The sequence below is a fragment of the Ranitomeya variabilis genome, chromosome 4, assembly GCF_051348905.1.
Source record: "Ranitomeya variabilis isolate aRanVar5 chromosome 4, aRanVar5.hap1, whole genome shotgun sequence".
Taxonomy (NCBI): Eukaryota; Metazoa; Chordata; class Amphibia; order Anura; family Dendrobatidae; genus Ranitomeya; species Ranitomeya variabilis.
The window spans coordinates 107,467,081-107,486,539 of NC_135235.1; the positions used below are offsets into that span (position 1 = coordinate 107,467,081).

The following is a 19,459-nucleotide window of genomic DNA, read 5'->3' on the forward strand; positions in this document are numbered from 1 at the left end:
ACAAAATAAACTTAGACTGAATGGTGCCAATGGAAACAGACTTATCAAGCTTCTTTGTACGCCTAGAGCATGCTGATATAACATGAGTAGAATCCCCACAATAGAAACACAATCCATTCTTCCGTCTAAAATTCTGTCGCTCGCTCCTGGACAGAATTCTATCACACTGCATACTTTCTGGCGTCTTTTCCATAGACACCGCCAGATGGTGCACCGGTTTGCGCTCCCGCAGACGCCTATCAATCTGAATAGCCATTGTCATGGACTCATTCAGACCTGCAGGCACAGGGAACCCCACCATAACATCCTTAACGGCATCAGAGAGACCTTCTCTGAAAGTTGCCGCCAAGGCGCACTCATTCCACTGAGTAAGCACAGACCATTTACGGAATTTTTGGCAGAAAACTTCAGCTTCGTCTTGCCCCTGAGATAGTGCCATCAAAGTTTTCTCTGCCTGAAGTTCCAAATGAGGTTCCTCATAAAGCAAGCCCAAGGCCAGAAAAAACGCATCCACATCGCGTAACGCAGGATCCCCTGCTGGCAATGAGAAGGCCCAATCTTGAGGGTCACCCCTGAGCAAGGAAATCACAATCCTAACCTGCTGAGCAGGGTCTCCAGCTGAACGAGACTTCAGGGACAAATAAAGCTTACAATTATTTCGGAAATTCTGGAAGCTAGCTCTATTCCCTGTGAAGAACTCCGGCAAAGGAATTCTCGGCTCAGATACCGGAGCATGTACCACAAAATCTTGTAAATTTTGTACTTTCGTGATGAGATTATTCAAACCCGCAGTTACACTCTGGAGATCCATTATTGTCAGGTGCACACAGAGCCATACAGAGATTAGGAGGAGAGAGAGAAAAAAGACTGCAGCAAGGCAGACTGGAGGAAAAAAAAAAAAAAAAAAAAAAAAATTCCAGCAGACTTCTTATAACTCTCCTTTCTCAACCTGGGTCTTTAACACTTTATTGGCCGGTCAAACTGTCATGATCTCTGCAGGCAGAGATCATAGCAAGCCTATAGAGGGACAAGCTCTCGGAAGATGGAACTATACTGACCATGAACTAAGCCTGCCGCGCAACTAGAAATAGCCAGGTAGCATTTCCTATTTATCGCTAGATGCCCAGCTCTGGCCTAAGACCTAAATAGCTAGCAAAGGGAAATATAAGACCTGGCTCACCTCTAGAGAAATATTCCAAAGAAGACAGTAGCCCCCCACATATAATGACGGTGAGTTCAGATGAAACAACAAACGCAGCAGGAAAATAGTCTTAGCAAATTTGAGGTCCGCTTACTAGATAGCAGAAGACAGATAGTATACTTTCATGGTCAGCAGAAAAACACTAACAAAACACCATCCAGAGATTACCTTAAACTCTGGCATTAACTCATAACGCCAGAGTAGCAATCCCTGATCAACGAGAGCTTTCCAGACACAGTAACAAAACTTCAGCTGTGAACTGGAACAAATAGGCAAAACAAAACATGGACAAAAGTCCAACTTATCTAGTAGTTGTCTAGAAGCAGGAACAAGCACTGAGAGGCATCAGATAACATTGTTGACCGGCAAGAAACCACCAGAGAAATGAGCTTAAATAGCGACACCCACTACTGATGGAACCAGGTGAAACAGGAAGGAGGATGACAAGTCCAATTCCACAAGCGGCCACCGGGGGAGCCCAGAATCCAAATTCACAACAGTGGATATTCCAAGCCGGTATTGGAAGTGGAGGGATGATAAACTCTCTGCGGTTGCCAGAAATCTGTAAGAAAAACAAACCCAAAAAACATTACAATCTATTCTATTTATGGTGTGGTTACGCTAAAGAAAGAAAGGAAAATACCCAAAACATACATGTCAGAAAACACAAAATTTGGACTGTCATTGGTTTAGATTTGGAACGTACCTTAATGTAACCAGCAGACGTTCCTCCGGTGGAATCACTCTACGGAGCTGGGTGTTCTGTCGCCGTATGGCTCCTTGGACACGAGCAAGCAAATCCCGGAACGAGTCTTGCAACATCCTTGTTTATTCCTGGAATTTCTCCGGGTTGACATTAAGCTTGGCATACAGCGTGTGATAGGCTCCACGGCTGTCACGTAGTTCGATAATGGGGTGTCTCCAAAAACGCCTACGTTGTCTCCTTCTCCATCTTTCGCGATTTCTGTCTTGCTCCCAAGCAAAAGCACAGGCAAGAAACAGCTTGATGCTTAAATCCAGGTTGAAATAAAAGCTCTCCATGCGAAGATCCATCATGACACAGGATACAGTAACAAACTGTTAAGATTTCAGTAGCCCTAGGGACTATATATAGAGATCCCATAATACACGCCCTCTGTAGTCCCATTGGCGGTCTGGTTATCTTGATTTTTCTCTTGTGAAATTTCTCATCATGCGCACCAAAAATGCAAACGCAGGAAAAAACACATATACACGAGTACAAACGCGGCTTTTTTTAACTGCATGCGTTACTGCATGCATCTAAAAAACGCCGCGTTTGTACGCGTTTATATGCGTTTTTTCCACCACTTGCGGATGCGTTTTAAACGCTGCGGATTTAAACGCAAATGTGAAACTAGCCTTACTTGGAGTTATATTCTGTTGTTTAAGTGTTCCCTTTATTTTTTAGAGCAGAGTACATAGCTTAAAAAGATTCTAAGTGAGAACTACCACCTTTACACCTGAAAACCTTTTCATATATCATATGTCTTATGCTTATTATATTATAGGCTATGAAAATTTGTGACTGGAGCTTAAGTGGTACATTGATAATTCATCTATGACAGCAGTTTCAAAAATGTGTAAATTTTTATTAAAAACAAAATATAACATGTAACGGATAACAGTGCTATTGTAGGCAAAGTCATGAGTCAGATCCAAAAATATAACTTTACTCATAATAAAGCACCTGATCTTTACAAAGTCTATAAACTAAATCCTCGCTTAGACGGTGTTTTTCTGCTCCTTGAAATTCCGATATCCTCATAATCATCTTGCTCTTTGTCGTAAAAAAAAAGTTTTCTGCTTTTTGGAATTCCAAAACGACTGGCGATTTCCTTGATCACACTATCCCAATGATAGTCAGAATCGGAATCACAATTAATAACTTTATCATAGACCTCTTCCTGCTCTTTATCATAGAGTTCCTCCATTTCTTCATCATCATTTGGCACAGGATCATGATTTAAAGCTCCAGCTGTTGCGCTAATAAGTAAAATAATAGGCATTTGGATTATTTTCAAATTGTATTATATTACTTTTAGTATTGTCTATTTTCTAGGCTATGTGCTATAATGAATCAGTATCATTAGAAGTGTAGTCCTACTCATGGCACTAAATCAGGTTGTTTTTGTATGCTAGAAATTAAGGAAGGATTGCTATGATGTCCAAAATTTGTATGAAAATAATGAGCTACCTATCAGTGTGTTTTCAGAGACAAAGGTTTAGAAGCTATTAATACACACAGGTAAAAGGTAAAATATAAGGAGGATACCAATTTGCTTAGAAGAGTGGTCTTACCTGCACTGAGTATTGGGTGTCATTATTTCATTGATGACATTAATTATTTTGACCAATGTAGGCCTCTTTGTAGGATTAGGATTCCAACATGTCTGTACACATATCAATAGTTTATGAACCGGGTCTTCAATTTGGCCTTGATTTTTTACAGATTGGCAATATGTTTCCTGGAAAATGGCATGATAGACACATTGGTTTACTATCTGGTATTATTCAACGTAAATGAAAGTGGTCGTCCAAGCAGAAAATATTAATGACGTATCCATATAATTGGTCATCGATATGAGATTGGTGGAAGTATGACATCCGGCACTCCCACCAATCAGCAGAAAGCTTTTGTGCAGTAGCCGGAACTGTTATGCTGTAACTGGCAGCCACAACTACGTATTAAATTGAGCTGTGTTCAATCTGTTTACGTCAGGCGGAGACCTGTGCTGTTTCCAGTTGTTTGTGGTGGTACTGGGTGTCGGGCCCCCACCAATCTCATATTAGTGATTATTGCAGAATTAGGTCATCAGTATTTCTGCCCAGACAACCCATTTGATGTCTTCCTTAAAACCTATATAGAAATCTATTTAATTCATCAGTGAAGCATCTTTTTTAGGCCTCATGAGGCATCACCGTGTGCAAAAGCCCACAGTTTCTGTAGCTCTTTCTTATGCGAACATAGAAACTTAATGTAGCAATATTCTCCTTTAGAAGGGGGAAGACATCAATGTATAATGTATCTCCCTATACATCCGGTAAAAGAGATGTTTAAGTCTTACTCCCAGTCGCACACATGAATGCTCTGAGCCTCCTTCCACTTTTTATGTGGGGTTTACATAAACGTCACCTTTTTTTACCCCAGGGTGGAATTTTCCCGGACTATATTTGAAAATTTGGCACAGTGTAGGAAAATTTGGTGCAGTTGGCAAGTGTGTACTGTATGTGTTCTTTTCCTATATATCCTGTGAATCCATGGGGTGGGCTGGCTATAGTGGAGCCAGAAGGGCAGAATGCATTAGCAGCAGGATTAGGGTATGTGCACACGTATCTGTGAGGGCTGCAGATTTTTCCGCAGCGGATTTGATAAATCCGCAGGGCAAAAGCACTGCTTTTTACCTGCGGATTTATTGCGGATTTACCGCGGTTTTTGTGCGGATTCCACTGCGCTTTTACACCTGCAGTTTTCTATTATGGAGCAGGTGTAAAACCTCTGCGGATTCTGCACAAAGAATTGGCATGCTGCGGAATGTAAACTGCTGCGTTTCCGTTTTTTTCCGCAGCATGTGCACTGCGGATTGCGCTTCCCATAGGTTTACATTGTACTGTAAACGCAATGGAAACTGCTGCGGAAACGCTGCGGATCTGCAGCAAAATCCGCAGCGTGTGCACATAGCCTTAGCTGTTCTTTTGTCTCATTAGGGAAGGACGCAGGAAAAAGGGGGTGGTAACTTTGAAGGAAGGGCAAATCACCTGCTATTAGGATTTTGGTATGTAGCTGGTATGTCAGGGGATGGCAATAAGTGCAGAGAATGCTGGAGTTGGAGCATTAGTGCAATGTGTGGTACTAAAAGCAGATTTAAGCTCCTTTCAGTGTATAAGCCAGTAGCAAGAGTTAAAGCACCACTCCAGTGTTTTTTTTGTTTTACTGCTGGAGTGGTGTAACTTATCTAAGTTCCTTTCCCCTAGTAATGTATGTGATATATATATATATATATATATATATATATATATATATATATATATATATATATATATATATATATATATATATATATACTGGAAAAAAAATGGGGATGTTCTTGTGATTTTTGCACAGACATATAGTCCGCAAAGAAATAGCAGCATAGACTTTAGTGGTTATCTTCATGAAAAAACACAGATAGAACATGTATGTGAAAAACAGATGTCTGAATGAGGCTTTAGGGATATCAACTAAAGACTAAAATGCTGAAACATTAAGCCATCTGAGGGTATGTGTCCACGTTCAGGATTGCATCAGGATTTGGTCAGGATTTTTCATCAGTATTTGTAAGCCAAAACCAGGAGTGGGTGATAAATGCAAAAGTGGAGCATATGTTTCTATTATACTTTTCCTCTAATTGTTCCACTCCTGGTTTTGGCTTACAAATACTGATGAAAAATCCTGACCAAATCCTGATGCAATCCTGAACGTGGAAACATACCCTTATACCAGCCTTTAGCAAGAAACTATAACACCATTGTGAAATGAATGTCTTTATTACCAAATGCATATTGCAGTATTGAAAAGGCTCGATGAGTTGATTTTGATAAATTATATTTAAATTGAGGCTTATTGCTTCCCAAAATACAGCAGCCAAATTGAAGACGTCAGAAGCTTTAGAATACATGCCCTTATTTCTCACTTCTGGCGCTGACCTATAATGAAAAACACATCACTGAGTTAACCATCATCATTTTAGATAGCTATAAATGGTATAGCAGTTAAATGTCATCTAAAACAACATTTTTGTTAGAAGCAATCAAAGGATTATTACAGGATTGCATGTTAAAGCTTCCTACTGGCATTAAAAAAAATGTTCAAGTAGTCCTTTGAAAAAAAAATTGTGTTCAGTCTTGTAATATAGTATAAAACAAAATTGAGTTTTTTCTTATTTCTTTTTTCTTACAACAAGGTGTTTTCATTGTGCACAAGTAAAAAAATATATATACAAAACTACATAAATTTGTCATTGCTCTAATCATATCAACCTAGCATAAAGCTATTTTATTATTCATAGCTAGAGATGAGCCACCTCCCTAGTGTTCGGGTTCGGTTCGGTTCGTCGAACAGGGAGATGTTCGCCGAACTGTTCGTCGAACTGTTCGACGAACACCGTCAAACCCCATTGAAACCAATGGCAGGCAAACACAAACACATACAAACACATGGAAAACACATAGAAAACACCTTAAAAGGTGTCCAAAAGCTGACAAACTGCTCAGAAGACACAACAAACACATGGAAAAGTCACAACTACATATAGTCATGCGAAAAGAAAAGAGGTGGAGGAGTAAAAGTAGGAGGAGACACAGATATAGGCATGTCATGCCCTTCTAAAGTTAAGAATGGCTGGAGTAAAAATCTAAACTCACTCTACCAACACCCAGACGTCTTGACAAAAAAAAAGAAAAAAAAGAAATATCTTTAGGTAGAATGGCGGCGGGTCCATTCAAAACATTTTACTTAGAAGACGTAGTGGTTCCCCCATTGGGAGTTGTGCCAAAAAATGAACCCACTACATTCAGACTAATCCACCATTTGTCATATCCAAGGGGCAGGTCAGTAAACAACATTGACGCGGAACCAAGTACAGTACTATGTACTGTTCCTCCTTTGACGAGGCAATCAGGTGGGTCAAGAAGTTGGGAAGGGGCACCCTAATGGCCAAAACAGACATTGAGGGGGCGTTCCGGTTACTACCTGTGCCTCCGAATAGTGTCCTCCCATTGGGCTGCTTCTGTGAAGGAGCATACTACATAGATCGCTGTTTGCCCATGGGGTACTCCATATCCTGCTCACTATTTGAGGCGTTTAGTTGCTTCCTCGAATGTGTCGTCATGGACGTTTGTAAGGCGGCACATATTATCCATTACCTCGACGACTTCTTATGCCTGGGCCCAAAAGATTCGCCACAGTGTGAAAACACGCGGTAGTCCACCTGTGAGAAGGAGAGAGTTGGAGGGAGAGTGGACACCCCAGAGCCGAGGGGTTAGATTGAGAAAGAAAGAAGGCGGTATAGCTTGCTTCATGGGTGGGGTACTCTGCTGAGTAGCAGAAATTGCTACTAGGCCCAAAAGGATTTTCTTGGCCAAATGCCATTAAAAAATAGTAGTTAGGTAAACAGGCGGTGTAGCTTGCTTCATAGGTGGAGTACTCTGCTGAGTAGCACAAAATGCTATTAGGTACAAAACGATTTCCTGGGCTAGATCAGTTAAAAATTAGTAATTAGATCAACAGGTGATATAGCTTGCTTCATGGGTGGGGTACACTGCTGAGTAGCACTAAATTCTACTAGGCCCAAAAGGATTTCCTGGGCTAGATGCCGTTACAAAATAGTAGGTAGGTAAACAGGCGGTGTAGCTTGCTTCATGGGTGGGGTACGCTACTGAGTTGCACCAAATTCTACTAGGCCCAAAAGGATTTCCTGGGCTAGATGCTGTTACAATATAGTAGTTAGGTAAACAGGCGGTGTAGCTTTCTTCATGGGTGGGGTACGCTGCTGAGTAGCACTAAATTCTACTAGGCCCAAAAGGATTTCCTGGGCTAGATGCCGTTACAAAATAGTAGTTAGGTGTTATGATTGAACTGGTGGTTAGGAGCACTAGAAATGACCAGATGAGCAAATTAGTAATACAGGACGAGCTCTGGGAAGTGGGAGCTTTGCTGACCGCAACCCCTAATCCTATCACAACAACTAGAAATAGCCGTGGAGCGTTCCTGACTCTGCCTAGACGCCTCTTCACAGCCTAAGAGCTAACTACCCCTAAAGATAGAAAATACAGCCTACCTTGCCTCAGAGAGATTCCCCAAAGAAATAGGCAGCCCCCCACACATATTGACTGTGAGTTAAGATGGAAATCACAAAAACAGGAATGATATGTTTCAGCAAAGGAGGCCAGACCTTACTACACAGACTGAGGATAGAAAAGGTATCTTTGCGGTCAGCATAAAAAACTAACAAAAAACCACGCAGAGTGTGCAAAAGAGACCACCGCACCGACTCACGGCGCGGTGATGCCACTCTGCATCCCAGAGCTTCCAGCTAACGAGACCAAATAATAATAGCAAGCTGGACAAAAACACAGTGGTAACAAATAAGCTAGCAGGGACTTAGCTTTTGCTGAAGTAGACAGGTCATCTGAAAGATCCAAGAGAACTGAACCAGTACTAGGACATTGACAGTTGGCATCAAGTAAAGATCTGAGTGGAGTTAAATAGAGCAGCCAGCCAAGGCCTAAATGAGGTCAGCTGGGGAAGGAACCTCAGAACCAGCAGCTCCACTCACAGCCACCAGAGGGAGTCCATGAACAGAACTCGCCGAAGTACCATTCATAACCACAGGAGGGAGTTCGAGAACAGAATTCACAACAGTTAGGTAAACAGGCGGTGTAACTTGCTTCATGGGTGAAGTACGCTGCTGAGTAGCACCAAATTCTACTAGGCCCCAAAGGATTTCCTGGGCCAGATGCTGTTAAAAATAGTACTTAGGTAAACAGGCGGTGGGTGGCTGGGCTACTCTGCTGACTAGCAGACACTGAAGCTTTGGAGCAGACCTCTGAATCCCAGGCCATAGTATGAGTAAACAACTCTGCAGACGACCCCACCCACCTGGAATTGACGATGGCAACGTCATGTAAAACTCAGCAAGGAGACTAAATCAAAGAGTCTCCATTTTTTCCAAAAATTCGGCCACAGACACCACTTAAGTGGCATCAATTTCGCCAGAGTTTTTTAAAATGATTGGTGAGGTGATTTTCAAAAATCATCAAGCTTTTAGTCTCCCCAAGATGACACAGGGGTAGAAAAGTCCTTGCAGATCCAGGATTTGTTCATCTTGATGAACGTTAGTCTGTCTACATTGTCACTGGACAGCCGCGTGCGCTTAGCTGTCAGCACACCACCAGCAGTGCTGAACACACGTTCAGAGAGAACGCTGGCTGCGGGGCACAACAAGATCTCCAAGGTATGAGTGGCGAGCTCAGGCCATTTTTCAAGATTGGAAGCCCAAAATGTGCAAGGGTCCAGTTCCACAGTCATGGCATCGATGTTAACTTGGAGATACTCTTGTACCATCCTCTCTAGGCATTGGCTGTGCGTCAGACTTCTTGTCTCCTGTGGCCTTGCAAAGGATGATCTAAAAAAGTCTTGAAACGATTGGAAAAAATTTCTGTTACCACCAGATACGATGTTACTGTTACGGTTTGAGTGATGACTCGACAGTCCCACGGTTGGCAAGTTAGAACTCAGAGATTCACTACGTGCACCACTGGTGTTTTGTGGAAAAGCAGATGTTAGATTCTGTAACAGTCTCTGCTGATACTCCTGCATGCGTGAATCCCTTTCTATGGCAGGAATTACTTCGCCAAATTTGCTTTTGTACCGGGGATCTAAGAGTGTGGCAACACAGTAGTCGGCATTACTTCGGATTCTGACAATCCGAGGGTCATGTTGCAGGTAGTGCAGCAAGAAGGCACTGATATGTCTTGCGCATCCAGGAGGACCAAGTCCTTGTTGTCTTGGTGGTGGCGAGGTGAGAATCATGCTTCCATCGTCTGCCCTCTCCCCCCAACCTCGCACAACAGAAATTTGATCAAGGTCTCCCTCATCTGATGAGTCTTCCATGCCCAGCGCCAGTTCATCCTCCACTTCTTCCTCGCCTCCTGCACCTTCCTCAACAGTTTGGCTGCTACCATGCACCCTCGGTAATCCCTTTCCCCCAGCCTCCAATGCCAGCCGCCTTGGTGCTGCCAACCTTCTTGACCTTGGAGATATGATCCCTTCCGCATACGACTCCTGTTCCTCCTCCTCCTCCTCTTCTTGTTCCACCACCTGACTCCGAACACTGTGTAAGGTGTTCTCCAGCATGTAAATCACCGGAATGATCATGCTGATAATGGCATCGTCAGCACTGAACATCTTCGTTGCTATTTCAAAACTGTGCAGAAGGGTGCATAGGTCCCTGATCTGAGACCACTCCTGCAGCATGATTTGCCCCACCTCTTGATCTCGTTGGCCCAGGCTATACGTCATGACGTATTGCACCAGGGCTCGTCGGTGATGCCACAGTCGCTGCAACATGTGCGGAGTTGAATTCCACCATGTCGGCACATCGCATTTCAGCTGGTGAACTGGCAGGCCCAATGACTTCTGTAGAGATGCAAGTCGTCGAGCTGCGGAATGCAAACGGCGGAAGTGAGCACACAGCGACCGTGCCCTCTGCAGAAGCCCATCTAGTCCGGGATAGTGGGATAAAAATTGCTGGACAACCAGGTTCAAAACGTGAGCCGTACAAGGCACGTGTGTGACATTGCCCCGGCGAAGGGCCGCAACCACGGCCTTCCCTGGCTGCAGGTTGAGTGGAGACAACCATTGATGGAACTCGGTCTCCAGAGCTGACCACGATTCCTCAGCTGTGTGACTCACATTTCCCAGACATTTCAATGTAAACACTGCCTGATGCCATTGAGCCCTGGTGACAGCATAGTGAGGAGGTGTGCAGGATTCCTTCTGCGCAGTTACAACGCGGGTGGCATTACCAGACAGGCTTTGGGTGCAGGTAGAGGACCAAGAGGAGGTTGAGGAGGCAGAAGCAGTGGAGGAACTTCTAGATACAGAGGACCGACGAGCAACTCGTGGGGACGGCAAGACTTGGACAGCAGCCCCTTCTCCTGATGTCGCCGTAGTTACTCAGTGCCCAGTCACCGACATGTAACGCCCCTGTCCATGTCTACTCGTTCAAGTGTCTATGGTGAAATGCACCCTGTCACACACAGAGTTTCTCAAGGAAGCGGTGACGTTGTGTGCGACATGCTGGTGTAGCGCAGGCACAGCTTTCTTTGAGAAGTACTGGCGACTGGGCATCTGGTACTAGGGCACTGCGACGGACATAAGGTCTCGAAAATCCTCTGTGTCCACCAGGTGGAAAGGCAGCATTTCTGTAGCCAACAGCTTGCAGATGGAGAAATTCAACCTCTTAGCTTTGTCATGGCTAGGAGGAAATGGTCTTTTACTTGTCCACATCTGAGGGACTGAGGGCTGGCTGCCGTGCTTAGATGGAGTTTAGTAGGGTGTCCCCGGCAAACTGCTGGTCTGTGAGGAAGGTGCAGGCGGAGATGTTATGTTGCCTTGATCAAAATGTGGTGTCGATGTCGGAGAGCGCTCAACACCAGCAGGTGTTTCTGCAGCGCCCCAGAGTCCTGGTCGTTGCAGTACTGTTGCTCCGCCACTAAGGGGAGTGATGGTATGTCCGATGGCACTTAAGGAGTTCACCTGACCAGGTATCACAGACACCAATACACTTCACAGTCTGGCCTCCAGGGGGAGCAAAGGGTACTATGTATTAGGCCACTCCTCACAATCTGGTAAAACTGGGGGTTGGATAGCAAGTTAGTCAGAAGCTGACTGGGTTGGAACCAGGCAACATCGTGTTGCGGGGAAAGGTTCAGGGGGTCCCTGTCAGGGGTGGGATCCTGACAGAGGCCTAGCGAACAAGACAGAGTGTTAAGGAACCGCGCCTGCACTACATTGCGGCGGTATCTCAAGAAAGGACAAGAAGTGAGGTTTATTGTGGAGAAGTGAGAAACGAGATCACAGGAAAAAGGAGATCATACCAGTAGGAGTCGTGCCGTAAGATTGAGGCAACATCCTACTGAGGCGCGTAGCCGGTTGCCGGAACACCGAGGAAGTATTGGGCTCCAAGCATTACTTCAAACCAATGGCAGGACAGTTAATTATAGGTTGGCTGTCTCACCTAAATCACCTAAGCAGACATAGGGGGCAATTGTGGGAGAGGGGCGACACTAGGGTCCCGGAAGAACTCCAGGCCTACCCGTCATACGGGTGCGTCCTAGCCATATCATCTGGGGGACGGAGAAGAACATCAGAACAGATACAAGTTGTGAGAAAGAACATCAGAAACAGACACAACAGTTGTGAGGACTATCCCGTGGTGCTCAGCAGGGAAGTACTACAACACACAGGCGCTAGAAGGTAGGCACTGATTTCCACCTGCAAAGGGAACTCTGGATGTGCCTTCGGACCGGCCGGTCTCAGCCAGCCCTGTTAGCAGTGCTCTGGATTGAGGATCCTGAAGCCTTCAGTAAAGAGGTAAAGAGACTGCAACCCTGCGTCCTAGTTATTCATCACGACCTGCACCACGCACGATCATCTCATCTTTCATTGGACGCCCCTTAGCAGGGTCACGGATCGGGTCTAGCCACCGTGACAACCCCAAGACCGAGAGAGAGGCCCGGTACCGAGTACCCCGTGGCCCTGCGTCTGGGGGCGCTCCAAACTTGGCATCACGAACAGGATCTACTTAAGCCTGAAGAATCAGGTCATTTGTGCCTTGGAACTGTGTCTGAATTGTGCTTGAACTGTGTGTATTGCCGCTTCCCGCCAAAACCGCCGCCATTATAGCGTCAAGGGGAGCGCAGGAGAAGAAGAAGGGCGTGGAAGTGGGCGTAGACGAGCTGAAGAGCGTGAAAGACAATGGCCGCCCAGTCTAAATATTTCTGTACCGTGAGGACGTGTCCATCAGCAGCCGAGATCCGCCTCCTAATCCTCAATGGAGGGTGGAGACAACAAAAAAGAAACCGACAACGAAGGAGAGAGCGGGAAAAAGATCAGGAAGTGACCCACGTGGGGGATGTGATGGCCGACCGCTCAGACTCAGAGTGTGGGGTTGAAGTGGAAAACTCCCCCAGCTACCCGGAGGAGCACAGAGGCCCAGTCTCCACGGCCGATGCGGATCTCCTGCAGCTCAAGATAGAAGACTTGATCGGACAGCTTCTCCAGCTGCGGGTGGAAGCCAAGGCCGCACCCCAGGAGACGCCAGCGGAGGAGTCCCTGACCTCGGCCCCTGCATCGCTGTTCGAGTTGCTGCCGACGTCTCCACCGATGTCACCGCCAGCGGAACCAGCAGCGAGGAAGGACGTTGCACCGGCCAGGAAGCCCGCCGACCCTGCCCCGTTAGAGGAGGACCTGCTGATAGGCCCAGTTGCAGCGCCACCTCCCCCTGGAACCTCTTGACTCCAGCACCTCCTCCCTTGGGACCAGGCCACAGGCATGGAGCACTTTCTAAAGGCCCCAATCTCGCCAGTCACCCTGCCGGGCGCGGTCTATGCCGAGCGCACGGTGTGCCGCTGGGTGAACCTCGGGTCCATCTTTATGGGGTTCCTCGGGGTGGCGACCCGGGAAGGAGAGATGGTGGAGGCCCTCAGCTGGGAAGAATATCAGGTCCAGCTAAATCAGCAGTGGGAGGAAAAGGAGAAAGAATCCCAGGCCGGGTGGAGGGCTTATCACCAGCGGGATCGGGAGGTAAAGGAACGGGCCCGTAAGGACCGCACCACTCACCAGGCCCCGCGCCGGCAGTGCATTGTCATCGCCTTTAAACTTCACGGGGGCTGGGGCTTTATCAAGGAGCCGGGCCTGTATGCCGAAGTGTTCATAAACAGATGGGATGTCGAGTCCCACCTCAGAGAGGGCCACCCGGATCGGGATCTCTACCCAGGGGATGAAGTCACCTACACCTGGCACTTTGGGGAAAAGGGGTGGTTTGCCCTGAATGTCCATAAGAGGCGAGGTCCCACGACGCCCCCGACCACGGTGCCGGTGAAGCCGCCCCCTGTGGTGAAGGCGCCCACTTGTGACCGGTCCACCATTACTACAAAGACCACGGTGGCTACCCCAACTTGCACCGTTGTAAAGACCACCACCTGCACTGTTGCTACCACTGTGGTAGCCGGAAGCTTGGCCGCAGTGATGACCAGTACCCAGGTCGTCTCAGGATCCAAGACTGTGGGTACCCAGACCCCTGCCTGGAGTTAGGGGGCTTCTGGCACAACACCTGGGAGCCGCAGGTACCCGGGCGGATGGCCCCGCCCACTGTTGCCTGCAGAGCTACCGCCGGAACCAGAGTAAGATACTAATGCTCTGCAATTGTAAATAGTTAACTGTTAGTTTTCCTGCTTTTCGCTGCTAATACCCGACCAGGGTTGTTCTTAAAGGGATCCCTTTGTTTACCCGGGATCCCTATTGCTTTTATTTTTGCTTTTATTTTCCTTTTTGCTCCTTGTTCACCCATGTTATAAAGACTGCCGAATCATGGACAGTGAATGGTTCACAAACTGCATTGTAAATAGTTCGCACCTTATTAAGGGTGCCCCCTACTGGTTTTACGAGAAAAAGGGACTCTTTTCGAAGAAACTGTTCCTGGAAACAGTACAGGAGTTCCTGCTGTAAATGGACTTGCGACTTGAGAAGTTGCGCTACCTCAAAGAGACTTGGTTCCCTCTTAAAGGGGATGTTCACTAGTTGCACTTAATGTATAATGTTGCCTTAAAAGAAAGTGAATAGTAATAATGTTTTACATAGCAAGTAATATGTAGCCAGTTAGATAGTTATAGAAAATGTTTTAATGATGTTATTAAAAGACTGAGGACAGGAAAAGAACTGAAAGCTGAATTTCAGGGAAAAGTGAACCTGTAGAGGTTAGTGAGTCCTCCTAGGAGTCATAGAGAGATGGCTCAGTGATCCTGTACTAAGAAAAGAGGCAGTAGGCCTGGGCAGATAGACAGGCGGTCCTGCATATGAACAATTAGAGAGTAAAAAGAAGAGTATTGCACTTAGAAGAGAAAAATAAAGAAAAGTTATTTTATATTTTAGAAGTTTTATAGTAAGCCTTTAGTGGGTTCAGCTTATACGGCCTTAAAGGAAAAGTTAAATTATTGTTCAGAATTTGCACTAGAATACCCGGCTGGGTAATAGAAGTTATTTATAGTATGTTATTTAAAGTATTTAACCATGTTTTGTTTGTAACGTTCAAGAGTCCTCTTGAACGTTCAAGAGTCCTCACCTCCCATAAAGGGAAGCACTGTTATTATTACTTATTACTTGTTCATTGCATTTCAAAATTTGTATGTCTTTTGCTGACATGTATTGTTGTTTTCTTCCCAGTCCGGGAGTACTGGATTTAACCGGGGGGGAGTGCAGCGCCCGAGAGTCCTGGTCGTTGCAGTACTGTTGCTCCGCCACTAAGTGGAGTGATGGTATGTCCGATGGCACTTAAGGAGTTCACCTGACCAGGTATCACAGACACCAATACACTTCACAGTCTGGCCTCCAGGGGGAGCAAAGGGTACTATGTATTAGGCCACTCCTCACAATCTGGTAAAACTGGGGGTTGGATAGGAAGTTAGTCAGAAGCTGACTGGGTTGGAACCAGGCAACATCCTGTGGCAGGGGGTGTTGCTGGGAAAGATTCAGGGGGGTCCCTGTCAGGGGTGGGATCCTGACAGAGGCCTAGCGAACAAGAGCGAGCGTTAAGGAACCGCGCGTACACTACATTGCGGGGGTATCTCAAGAAAGGACAAGAAGCGAGGTTTATTGTGGAGAAGTGAGAAACGAGATCACAGCAAAAGGAGATAATACCAGTAGGAGTCGTGCCGTAAGATCGAGGCAACATCCTACTGTGGCGCGTAGCCGGTGGCCGAAACGCCGAGGAAGTATTGGGCTCCAAGCATTACTTCAAACCAACGGCAGGACAGTTAATTATAGGTTGGCTGTCTCACCTAAATCACCTAAGCAGACATAGGGGGCAATTGTGGGAGAGGGGCGACACTAGGGTCCCGGAAGAACTCCAGGCCTACCCGTCATACGGGTGCGTCCTAGCCATATCATCTGGGGGACGGAGAAGAACATCAGAACAGATACAAGTTGTGAGAAAGAACATCAGAAACAGACACAACAGTTGTGAGGACTATCCCGTGGTGCTCAGCAGGGAAGTACTACAACACACAGGCGCTAGAAGGTAGGCACTGATTTCCACCTGCAAAGGGAACTCTGGATGTGCATTCGGACCGGCCGGTCTCAGCCAGCCCTGTTAGCAGTGCTCTGGATTGAGGATCCTGAAGCCTTCAGTAAAGAGGTAAAGAGACTGCAACCCTGTGTCCTCGTTATTCCTCGCGACCTGCACCACGCACCATCATCTCATCTTTCATTGGACGCCCCTTAGCAGGGTCACGGACCAGGTCTAGCCACCGTGACAACCCCAAGACCAAGACAGAGAGGCCCGGTACCGAGTACCCCGCGGCCCTGCATCTGGGGGCGCTCCATTTCCACTTGCAAATGTCCTGACGACCTGCCAATCACACTGGCTGTTGCGGGTAAAGAGGTGGAAGGTCTGCTTCCAAAACCATGTGCGACTGCTGTCCCCACAGTCACAGAGGATGAAGAGGACGCGGATGCACTTGATGGGGCAGACGGTGGTTGACCCAGCCCACTAGGCCGCATTGTAGCACTGTGAGCTTCCCACTGCAACTTATGCCTCTTATCCATGTGACGGTTCATGCATGAAGTACTCAAGCTAGTGATTTTTTGGCCTCTGCTGAGATTTTGTTGACAAATCTTACAGACAACATGAGTTGGGTCATCCTTTGAGATGTCAAAAAATGCCCAGGCTATGCAAGGCTTAGAGCCCGTGCGACCTGAAGAGCCACCAGGACTTCTGGTCTGAGGCACAATTGGGGTTGAGGATGCAGTTGTTGACGTGCTTCCAGTATTCCGTCTCTGTCCAGGAAGGCGCACCATTACCTCGTCGTCAGACTCGTCACTAGCATCCTCCTCCACCTCCTCTGCTGACCTCATGGACTGGCGGACTGGGGGTTGACAGTAAGTGGGGTCTACAACCTCGTCATCATCATCCTGTGTGTTCTCACACCCGTCGTCCTCAGAGCCAACCTCTTCCTTCCCCGACCGAAAAGTCAAATTTTCATTCCAATCAGGTATCTCAGTCTCATCGTCATCTTCCTCATTGTCTCCACCAACAGGAGTTACAGTTTGGGAACGAGGGTCTACATTATGCTCCGAACCTTCTTCATCTGGGCCTGGATCCGACTCACAAAGATTCTGGGCATCAGTACAGATCATTTCCTCGTCTGGATTCACAGAAGCTCTGGAGCAGACCTCTGATTCCCAGGCTATAGTATGCGTAAACAGCTCTACAGACTCAACCATGTGTGCTACCCCATGCTCAGACGGGCAGCTGGAGACTTGGGAGCTGTGCGATTGGGGTGACAACTCTGAGGACTGTAGTAGTTGTGATGTTGAAGTTGACATGGGGGAGAGCCCACTTGAATGAGCACTTGATATCCATTCAAGCACCTGCTGTTTTTGTGCCTCATCTGTAATTTTTGGCGATGTTTGTAGCGATGGTCGTAAGAAAGGGATCATATCAGATTGTCCACGAAAAGAAGTAGACATCTTACTTTGGCTGGAAGATGGTCTTTCTTCTGCAGATGTTACTGTTGCTTTACCACCTACCCCACGGACACAACCTTTTTTTCCCTTTCCAACACGCCTATTCCCCTTTCCACCAGCAGCAGGCCTTTTGCCACTCATTTTATTGCTTAATTGTCAACTCTGTATCTGAAGTTGTTGGCACAACAATCGATGGATGAAAACCGAGCAGAACTGAGTGGCCAAACTGTGGTACTAGGCCCAAAACTATCAACTGGATTAGATGCAGTGAAAATAGAGATACACAGGCGGTATAGTTTGTTTCACAGGCGAGCTACTCTGCTGACGTGCAGACACTGCTACTAAGCCCAAAACCTCAAAACGATTTACTGGGTTAGATGCCGTAAAAATTGAGATACACAGGCGGTGTAGCTAGCTTCACAGGCGGGCTACTCTGCTGACGTGCCGACAATGCTACTAGGCCCAAAACTACCAACTGGATTAGATGCAGTGAAAATAGAGATACACAGGCGGTATAGTTTGTTTCACAGGCGGGCTACTCTGCTGACGTGCAGACACTGCTACTAAGCCCAAAACGATTTACTGGGTTAGATGCCGTAAAAATTGAGATACACAGGCGGTGTAGCTAGCTTCACAGGCAGGCTACTCTGCTGACGTGCAGACACTGCTACTAAGCCCAAAACCCCAAAACGATTTACTGGGTAAGATGCAGTAAAAATTGAGATACACAGGCGGTGTAGCTAGCTTCACAGGCGGGCTACTCTGCTGACATGCAGACACTGCTACTAAGCCCAAAACCCCAAAACGATTTACTGGGTTAGATGCAGTAAAAATTGAGATACACAGGCGGTGTAGCTAGCTTCACAGGCGGGCTACTCTGCTGACGTACAGACACTGCTACTAAGCCCCAAACCCCAAAACGATTTACTGGGTTAGATGCCGTAAAAATTGAGATACACAGGCGGTGTAGCTAGCTTCACAGGCGGGCTACTCAGATGACTATCAGACAATGCTACTAGCCCAAAAGGATTGGCTGAGCTAGATTACACCAAATGCTGTGACTAACACTTGCACAGCACTGGCTCAGACCTGCCTGGCAAACAGTGCTATGAACTGCTGTAACCTACCCTGAATAGGGCTGATATTACAACTAGTCCCAACTCCCGACTCCCTAAACCTATCTCTCAGAAAATTCGCTGGCAAAAAAAGACTCTTTGACTGTATAGCGCCCACAGCAGCAGCGGTGCCGTCTAACACTAAGCTGCAGCAGTGAGGAAATGGTGACAACGGGGCAAATGGCTGGTTCTCATTGGGCAAGGAGTGACATGTGACATACACAGCCAATGACACATGCCCTTGCTTGTCTGCATCACATGCACATTGCTGTGTGTGTGCACACTGCTGATAGGCTGAGAGACTGCACTGCCCCTCTGTAAATGCGGGAAAGAACAAAAAAATGGAGATCGGCGTTATTTCAGCACAGATCTATCCCCCGCCCACTATACACTGAAACAGTCCATTAACAATGAGAAACAGTTTTAATGTGCAAATCAAGCTAGGCTTTTGGTGAATGAACGGTTATCGAACAGAAACTCGAACAGCCGAATTTTAAGCAAATTGTTCGGGTTCGTCGAACGACTTGAACACCACCCAAAACAGCTCGAATTTGAAATTGGCGAACAGTTCGACTTGAACACCGCTCATCTCTATTCATAGCACTGAATGCTGAAAAAAATAGCAGAACTGCTGTTTTATTATACCCATCCTCAAAAAATTGCAAGCCAAAATTGAACAACAGATTATATGTACCTGAATATGGTGTCATTAAAAAATGCAACTAATTTGGCAAAAAAAACCAAAGAATCTTAAGGTCGTGTAGTTAAAAAAATAAAGTTATTGCTCTTGGAATACTTCCATGAAAGACAAACAAACAATAGTTGTTTTGTCATAAA

General features: G+C 46.4%; 1 protein-coding gene across 1 annotated transcript in view; it reads right to left on the reverse strand.

Moving 5' to 3' along the window:
• Positions 1-2,796: 2,796 nt before the first annotated feature.
• Positions 2,797-19,459, reverse strand: part of LOC143769967 (uncharacterized) — a 224,791-nt gene continuing 208,128 nt past the window's right edge. Inside the window, exons 17-19 of the mRNA XM_077259080.1 lie at positions 5,752-5,905; positions 3,521-3,687; positions 2,797-3,205 (exon numbers count right to left, since the gene is read on the reverse strand). Coding sequence (XP_077115195.1) covers positions 2,926-3,205; positions 3,521-3,687; positions 5,752-5,905 — 601 coding nt within the window. The 3' untranslated portion in view covers positions 2,797-2,925. The remainder of the gene's footprint in view (positions 3,206-3,520; positions 3,688-5,751; positions 5,906-19,459) is intronic.